The sequence below is a fragment of the Tupaia chinensis genome, unplaced genomic scaffold (assembly GCF_000334495.1).
Source record: "Tupaia chinensis unplaced genomic scaffold, TupChi_1.0 Scaffold000685_1, whole genome shotgun sequence".
Classification (NCBI taxonomy): Eukaryota; Metazoa; Chordata; class Mammalia; order Scandentia; family Tupaiidae; genus Tupaia; species Tupaia belangeri.
In genome coordinates, this window is record NW_006160208.1 from 3,090,921 (window position 1) to 3,100,248 (window position 9,328).

The following is a 9,328-nucleotide window of genomic DNA, read 5'->3' on the forward strand; positions in this document are numbered from 1 at the left end:
CAGGAATGGACATGTGGAAAAGGTGACAACAGTTAGAAACTGAGTGTGGAGCACCAGGTACACACAGAATGGCACAGTGCAGCGAACGGGGTAGCCTGCGAGGTGAGTGCAATGCTTGTGAATGGTCTCAAGCACTAGGCAGAACTGCTAGCGATCTGTTAGTATTTTTATGATCGCATTTCATCAAATAAAAATGAGCACTCCTAGTTGCTGGCCACAGAAGAATGCGAGGTATGTTAAGAACCACTAAAGGAGCGGATGGACAACATGCGGGTGAGTTTCTACTTGCGACTGAAAACGGTTATCCAAAAGGCCGATAATTTAGGCTTCAAACAGAAATTGGTAGAGGCCCTATAAACTTTCTAGTCAAAAGGAGCAAGACAATAGAGAATGTTTTTCCTCTGAAATAAAATGCATGTATGTTAATACTAAGATACAAATTAGGGGAGAAAATGAGAGAAGACATTCTTCCTGTTAGGTAATAGAAATTCTAGAAAAAAATTATTTGGTTTATATTTGTTTGCAGTTACTTTTTGTTCAGTTCAATAGAATGACTCACCGAGTCTCCTCTGAATTTTAATGCACAAAACGGACTACCATAACCACCCAATGTACATGAGATGGTCATAGATGAGTGTATATGTGTGTGGATCAGTGTAGGATACGTTAAAGGAAAGAGCGTACTCTGATTTCTAACAAAGACGGCTGTGCAATGAAATTGGCATGTTATTTAAGAGTTTAAAATTTGGGGCCAGCAGGTGGCATAGTGGTTGAGGTGTTGAACTCTCACATAGTCAACCACAGTTCGAGTACTAGACTCAGTGGCTTGAAACTCATGCCGGGCATGTGTCCATGTGTGCACACGATCCTGAGAGGGGAATGGAGGAGAAGGCATTGCAGTGTGGCCATCCCCCTTTGGGGGAAATTTCTCACTTTCTCTCTCTCTGTCTCTCTGGCAAGCGCATGTGACTTATGGGCAAAAGTCTCTCCAAAAAAGAAAAGGTTTAAAATTCATAGAACATGTCATTGACACCCAAATATACTGCTGTGTCGGCACATGCAGTCTCTAAATAAAACTTGAGTTAATAAAGAAAGTCGTTATTTGAAGCCTGAGTGGAACAAACTACTAAACAATTCCCACCAGGCTTTGCCGGGGCCTCCCTCTGGTGAGAATCTGGGAATTGGAGATGTGACTCTCACTAGCAAAACTAGACATCGAGATCCACAGAGAGTCCTGATTTTTTTTCCCCTTTATTCATATCCCTAGTGGTAAACAAAGTCTTTCAGAGTGGGAATATTCTGGAAGTATATTATAGTGGAACTACCCAGAGATTTTAGTGTATTTGACAGGCCAGGGTTTCACTTCCAACTCTGTCATTTACTATTTTGGGCCAAGTACTTAAACCTCCTGGTCCTGTTCTTTTCTTTTTTTTTTTTTTTTCTTATTGGAGGGGCATGAGGAACTCAGAGAGAGCCAGTTGTGAACTCACACTGTCTAGGAGCTGGGTGGTTCCCCAGCTCTAAGGGACTATTATTGCCATCAGTGTTGAGGTGCTCTTCTATTTGAATTAGACCAAAACGAACTGCAAACAAATACAAATCTGCTCTACAACTGTAAAAATCATCTGACTGTTCCAGGACAGAAACTGTCTAAACATTTTGAATTTTTAATCAATGAAATAGAAAGTAATCCCAATGCATGATTTTGGAGAAAGCACACAGGAAGTGTCTGAGGCCATTAACCACCTGGTACAGAAGTGAAAGTACCAGTTGGTGGCTATATTAGGCGTTCAGCTTCTTTTCTCCAAATGATACCTATCTCTCCTGCTAATGATATGTTTTAGGAATCAAACAACATTCGCCTATTTTTCTTACATGAAGAGACTAGCCTCACTTACCGGACGTCCAAACTCCAGTTCTGAAAAGAATTTATACCAGGGCTCATTTTCTAAATCTATGTCATCTGGATTTATGCGATCAGTCTAGAGCAGGTGTGAAGGAAAAGGGGGGAAAAGGGCACACTGAGCCAAGTGAGGGAAACGCGGAGGGGATGAAAACGCGCGCGCTCTCACACCTAAGCATGCACTGCCCTCATCCGACCAATCTCAGCAGGGGAGAATGGAGGGAGTGGAGTGAATACAACTGGAGTAAGAAGATAGTATTGCTTGGGCCCCTACCGAGCCCTCTCCTAACTTTCTCCTAGCTTGAGGCACACACTACAGAAAACTCTGATGGCAGTGACAACGGGCATGGGGGGTGCACCTGGGTATTAGAATCTGCTCAGCCAGTCACCAAGAGGCTTATGGGCAGCCCACCATTGTCCCGCCCTCCTTGGTGACCCGCAGGCTATTTGCAGGCCACAAGCTCAGCGCACCTGGGGCGGGCTGGGGGTGGGAGAGGCAGTAGGAGTGTGAGCTGGAGGCTGGGAGGGGTCTCTTGGTTTGAAGTATCTGGGGCACAATGAGAAGGCAGAGGGGAGGCTGGGGAGGGGGCGAGTGGCCAGCCTCTGACCACACCTTCTCGGCCTCTGGAGAACATGGTCTCCTGATCTTCCAACAGGCAGTAGAGGAGTTAAAGAAGGAAGGAGCTCACCCGGATGGGAGAGAGAGCCGGGGCACACATGCTTGGTGTGGGGACCCCACTCCTGGGCGGAGGGGAGGGGCTACCAGTTACGTCTCCGTAGGGTGAAATGGAAGGAGGCTTCCGGCCAGGTTCCCGTGGGACAGGTGTCGGAGGTGCTGGGAGAGAGGGCTGTAAGAAAGAGGGGTGAAGGAGAAACTGATTCATTAGACTGAGGTTCGCGACAGCAGAGAGGACATCAGCTAGCAGGGACCAGCCTTAGGGCACGTGGGAAGACACGGTTCAGGTAGGCCAAGTGCCCTGGGGATGCCACTTTGGACCACTGCAAAGATCTCAAGGTCAGAGTCTCTTGGAGAGTGAAGAAAGTCACATTGTATGAGATGTCTGGAAAATCACTTTCTACCTGCCTGCTTTGAGCTATTATAGAAAAAGGGATTTGGCTGGGGTTAAGTTTGCCCAGTGCTGAGGGTTGGGAAGAGGCTGTAAACTAAAATCCCACCTTGGTTTCCTTATGCTGCTTTAGAGAAAAAAGCCAGGGGTTTTAATCTACTTGCTCCCCTCCATTGGTTCCTAAGTGTAGTATTTGAGATAGAAAAACTAAGAGTGTTAATACAAACAGTTTGAGAAAATACATACAATTACTTTAGTAATAGAAAACAGATACAAGCATTTACTTCCCCCAGTGGGGTCCTAATGCTTTCAAATAATACACGCCTGACTAGACTGATTCAAGCTGTTTATTTTATATTAAAAATGAGTGTTTAAAGTCCTAGATGCAAGGGGCCAGCAGACACCATGGAGGTTAAGACACTGGATCCCACATGGCTGACTCCATGGTTTGAGTCCTGGACCTGGCAGTTTGAAAATCACACTGGGTATGTGTGCCCATGTGGCCCAAATCCTGAGAGCAGAATGGAGGAGAAGGGATTATGGTGTAGCCCTCAGCACATGGGGAGTGATTTCTCACTTTCCCTCTCTTTGTCTCTCTCTGGCAAGTGCATGTACCCTATGTTATGGCAAAAATCTTAAAAAAAAAATAAAAAGAATTACATGTGGGTCATTATTCATTATTTCTTCAGCAATTATTGCATGACACTAAATATTGGGTTGTTGGGAAAGTCGTGACATATTTTTGCAAAGAGAAACATGTCATAACCTTCCTGACAATCTAATAAATATGGTACAACTGAACAGCACAGTATTTTATTTTTTTTTGGAGAGGCTTTTGCTATAGGGCATGTGTGCTTGCCAGGAGAATAGCATAGTATTTTAAGTCGGAAAATAAAAGTTCTAAGAAATATGATCTGGTCCCCTAAAAGCTATACATCCAGGTCAAGGGAGGATCTGTAATTCCCAGACATTTGCAGCCATATTGAAGCTCACTGCATCAAAGTCATTCCCTATAATTTCCTCACAATTCTTAAAGGGACTCAAGGACTTCCACTGAGGCTCTGCTTCCTGGTCCTGAAAGAAATGCTCTGAAATTTTTAATGTTGGGGGCCTTGAAATATTCTATATTCCAGCAAAAGCCATTATTTCCACATGAGCGGGTGCTAGTGTTTATTCACTTGTATTTATAATAGTATTGCTAGAGATACCAATCTCTGTTCGGTAAGTGGTACCTAGTGTTTTTAATGATGTGGTGTTTTTTTCTGTATTTATAATAATATATTATAATAGTAACTGTAGATAATGACAGAAAAGTTTGAGGCATCATACCAGAATAGTACAAGAACCTAAGTTATCTAAAATAGACAGTGATAGTAACTATAAAGATAGTCTAGTAACCCTGGGAAATGTTTATGATGGGATGAAATAAAAAAGAATATAACCATCTGGAGAAGTCCCTTCCTTCTTTAACTTTTCTAGTTGTACAGTATTTACTATGGTATGACAAAGTTTTTATTTGGATGAACACATTTTAAAAAATACACACATATGGGCCCAGCAGTTGGCATAATGGCTATGTCGCTGGCTATGTCGCTAGACTCCCATGTAGTCGACTGTGGTTCCAGTCCCGGACCCAGTGGCTTAAACTCACGCCAGACGCGTGTGCGTGCGTGCCCAAGATCCCAAGAGGAGAATGGAAGAGAAGGGATTGCGGTGTGGCCAACCCCCACGGCGGGGGGTGGTGATTTCTCACTGTCTCTCTATCTCTCTCTGTCTTTTTGGTGAGTGCATGCACTCTATAGCAAAAACCTCTCCCCCCCCCCAAAAAAAAAAATACACACATGTAAAAGACTACAATGGTATTCTGGTATTGAGACCGTTTTTTCTTTTAAATATTATATTGCTTTTATGTTGTGATATTATTTTTGTAATAAATAAAAATCAGAGAAGATTTCCTACTATTAGGTATGGGAAAATATTGCAGGAACTTGAGATATTTTCTTTTATACAATATTAATTTTGGTTTACATTTCAGAAGTAACAGTGAAACTGGTAGGAAAGAAATATTCTGTCGGGTTGTTGGAAAAGTCATGATGTATTTTTGCATACAGAGACATAGAAAAAATACATCATGATTTTTCCAATAATTCAGTAGTAACAAATTTGCTATTTTCAGCTCAGCTAAAAAATCTGATTCAACTTCCATTTGATTCAATCATTTCAAAGCATGAATTGACATTCCGTTATTATTAAAATATTTTTCTCCAATCATTATTTAGATCTTTATGGGATGACTGATTTTAAGGACAACTGACATTAGAGAGAATGTCTAGTAATTTCTGATCTGTTGAGAGAGGCATGCTATGTCCTCCACAGAAAAATTAATTTTGGGTGTTCTCACACTTCATAGTTTCTAGTGGTTTCTGTTTAATGATCTTTTCATTTCTTGAGTTTATAGACTGTGCTTTCAAATACAGCGTTTTGTTTTGCTAAGAGGAGATAGAAACTTCTCTGACAGAGGAAATGAATTTAGAAAAGATTATGATTGGCAGAGGGCAGCAAATTTACTAAACAAAAAAGTATATTTATTAGCTCTTATACCTTCACTTTGACTCCTACCTTAAGAAAATATGTAACGGGAACCAGCAGTTAGTGTAATGGCTATGTCGCTGGACTCCCACATAGTTGACCGCGGTTCGCGTCCCGGACCCGGTGGCTTAAAACTCACGCCAGGCGCGTGTGCGTGCGTGCCCAAGATCCTGAGAGGAGAATGGAGGAGAAGGGATTGCGGCGTGACCATCCCCTCTGGGGGGTGATTTCTCGCTTTCTATCTCTATGTCTCTCTCTGTCTGTCTGGTGAGCGCACGTGCCCTATAGTGAAAACCTCTCCAAAAAAAAAAAAAAGAAAAAAAAAGGAAAAAAAAAGAAAATATGTAACGAATGAACATTCAGAGGCCTGATTTACAGAAATACATTTCTGTGGTAGATGATGGAAAAGGAAGCAGGCTCTGTAGCATTCCACACCATCCCTTTGCATGACGATTGCCCATTAATTTTGATTTTGGGGATTAAAAATTCAATTTATTCACTCTAGGAAACTATCTAGAAGCCCCAAAACAGTAACTGGTAATTACCCATAACTTCGTGATGTAATGGAAGGTGGACGCTTGAGCAGAACCCTTACGTCGAAGAGCATGAAGTGGCAGATCTAGAACTTTCTCTCGGCTGTGGCTGACCCAGTGAATCCCGTTAGTTGTACAACTGTTACCTGTAGATGTAGCAATCCGGAACCACCGCTAAGTCTGCAGATACCTCACAACAGGGACGTGCATCCGGATGGTCTGACAACAGACGTGTCCGCACACGGATGACCTCAGCACTGCAACCCTTGCTATGTGCAACATGGACATTTCTCTGAGCGTGGTAGTAATATGGACACTCAGAAACTCACTGAGGAAGTACAATTATGCTTGACTCTAATTGCTCAGAAAAGAGGAACAGAGAGTGATGCACACCTTTCTTATTTTGCTGTTGTTGGTTTGTTCTTGTCATCATTATTATATTTTTCATCTCTGCCATAGGGTGCATGTGCTCACCAGCGAGAGACAGAGAGAGAGAATGTAAAAAGTCACCCTGTGGGGAGATGGATAGGTTGAAATTCCTTTTCCTCCATTCTTCTCTCCAGATTTGGGGCATGCTCGCACAGGTGCCTGACATGATTTTGAAGCCAGCGGATCCCAGACTTGAACCATTGTCAGCCATGAGGGAATTCAGAGACTTAATCACTATGCCACTTGCTTTCCTCTGGTTTTTGTCTTTTTTTTTTTTTTTAAGAGGTTTTTGCCTTAAGGTACATGCGCCAGAGAGAGAGAGAGAGATAGTGAGAGGGAAAGTGAGAAATCACCCCCTAATGAGGCATTCACACAACAATCCCTTTCTTTCCATTCTCCTCTTGAGATCTTGGGCACTCACGAACAAAACTTGGCATGAGTTTCAAGCCATTGGGCCCCAGACTCAAACCATGGTTGGCCATGTGTGAGTCTAGCAATGTAACTGCTATGCCATCTGCTGGCCCCAATGTTTCTTGTCATTTTTAAAAACCCAGTAAATTTGACTTAAAACTGACTATGGTGGAGCCAGCCAGTGGCTTGTGAGGTATGCAGGGTGTGTGTCTGTGCAGGTCCGGAACCCAAAGGGGAGAAATGGAGGAGAAAGGATTGTGGCATGGCCATCCCTCATGAAAGATGCTTTCTTGTTCTCTCTCTCTTTCTCTCTTGTCTGTCTTTTGCATATTGAAAAAAAGGCTTGAGCGAAGCACTACAATGCAAAATCACATACAAGTGATCCTTAAGAAAAGCTACCAATGGCAAACAATTTTTAAAGTCCTTATGTTTTCTGCAATTGAATTTCTGCAGTTACAGAAATTCCACTGCTATTCATATTCTCATGGAGGTGTATGCTTTATGTTTTTACAAACAAAAAGAAGTGTCAGCATACCTTTTCTTGAGAATTTATGCTCATTAGATGATATGATCAGTGGCATTGGCTACTATGCTTAATATTATTGTGGCTCCACCATAAGTGTTATTACACATGGTTAATTGGGATAATTCCTTTTTTATTTCAGTTAATTTTTTTAAGAGAGATTTTTTTTTCTATAGGGTATGTGTACTTGCTGGAAAAACAGAGAGGGACAGAGAGACAGAAAGTAAGAAATTACCCCCCAGGGGGGATGGCCATGCTACAATCCCTTCTCCTCTATTCTCCTCTCAGGATCTTGAGCACACACACATACACACCCAGCGTGAGTTTAAGCCACTGGGTCTGGGACTTGAACCACCATTGACTATGTGGGAGTTCAGTGATGTAACCATTACACCATCTGCTGGCCCCAATTGGGATAATTCTTTATGGTTAAAAATGTTAGATAAAACTGACAAGCATTTTAGAGTTTCAGGTTTGAGAGAAAATCTTCGCTGACAAGGAAACTCAAGTTCACTAATGGCTTAGATTGTGTTTCAACTCTGCACAGTGTTCTTGATATTTTTCTGCCTTTATCATTATGTGCAGTTTTAATTACTGTAGGAAAAGTAGGGAAAAAATCATCTTAGTGTACATCGTACTGTAGAAAAAATCATTTAAGAATGATTTTATTTAATTTTATTTATTATTTTATTTATTAATTTATTTAAATTTGACCAGAGAGGGGCAGAGTGAGAGAGAGAGAGAGGGAAAGTGAGAAAGGAAACCACCAGGTCCACAGTTGGCCATGTGGGAGTCCAGTGTCCTTAACCACCATGTCACCTGGTGGCCCCTGAATTTTTGTTTTTATCAAACATAAAAAGATCCTAAATAAATGCTTTATTAATTTTTTAAACATTTCAGCATGGCTTATTTATAAGTATATTCAATCTAAATGGGATGAAAAAATTTTATTAAAATAATCCTAGTGGACAGTGTATATGACTGCCTCATGAGATAAATACATTGTGGAAATATTGTTCTGATTTTTAATTCAAGTCAGTGAAAGATAAATTCCTGGTGATTGCAAAGTGTTTTCTAGATCATTCATTAGGCCCTTTTAGTCAACATTTCTAAATTCACAGTCAATAAATATTTATGAGCTTCCAAAAAAGCGCACTGACTTTTACTTTCCTGCTAAGGGATATGAATGCATTTGACGCTGCTTCCTGAGGAACTCTTTCTGCCAGGGCCTGGGGTGGAGGGGATACTTTTGTTCAAACAGTGCAGTCCCCTCTGCACCCTTCGCACCCCAGGGAATTGTGGGATGAGAGAGGAGCCACATTTACTAATAGGGGCCAGTCAAATCCCTTGTGAGGGCTTTGATGAAGACCCATTGGGTCTTTTGTCCTTGAAAATGTGTAGGCTTCATAGATAAGTGACAGAACAAGGACTCAGTCTGGGGCAGACAGGTGGCGCAGTGGTTAAGGGCACTGGACTCCCACATGGCTGACTGTGGTTCCAGTCCTGGACCTGGCGGCTTGCTTTCTCACTCTCTCTCTCTCTTCCTCCCTCTCTGGTCAAATTAAAATAGCTAACTAACTAAATAAAATTAAATAAAGTAATGAAAATTAAAAAAAAAAAAAGAACGAACAAGGGCTCAGTCTTTCGCCAACTTCACCGGCTAACTACAAACTTACAAGCTATATTCATTCATTCACTCGGTAATTCAGTGGCAATTCACTCAGCACCTGCCATATGCCAGGCACTGTGCTAGAAGTTGGGGAGACAACTGGTGCCCCAGGCATGGCCCTTCCTCTGAGAGGGATACAGGTAAGCAAACAGGCCATGTGATTCAATAGAGCAGGGGCCTTGGGGGGGGGGGGCACAGAGTGCC

General features: G+C 42.1%; 1 protein-coding gene across 6 annotated transcripts in view; it reads right to left on the reverse strand.

The window, feature by feature from the left end:
• The window catches only part of SORBS2 (sorbin and SH3 domain containing 2), a 277,647-nt gene that overhangs the window by 60,631 nt on the left and 207,688 nt on the right, over positions 1–9,328 (reverse strand). For 2 of the 6 annotated variants that reach the window (XM_014592382.2, XM_027776585.1), the window contains exon 15: positions 2,593–2,751. The exons of 3 other annotated variants lie outside the window; for them this stretch is intronic. In XM_014592382.2, the coding sequence (XP_014447868.1) occupies positions 2,593–2,751 (159 nt within the window). Of the gene's footprint in view, positions 1–1,898; positions 1,983–2,592; positions 2,752–9,328 lie in introns of all 6 variants that reach the window. One more of the 6 variants, XM_027776584.1, reaches the window with a different exon arrangement.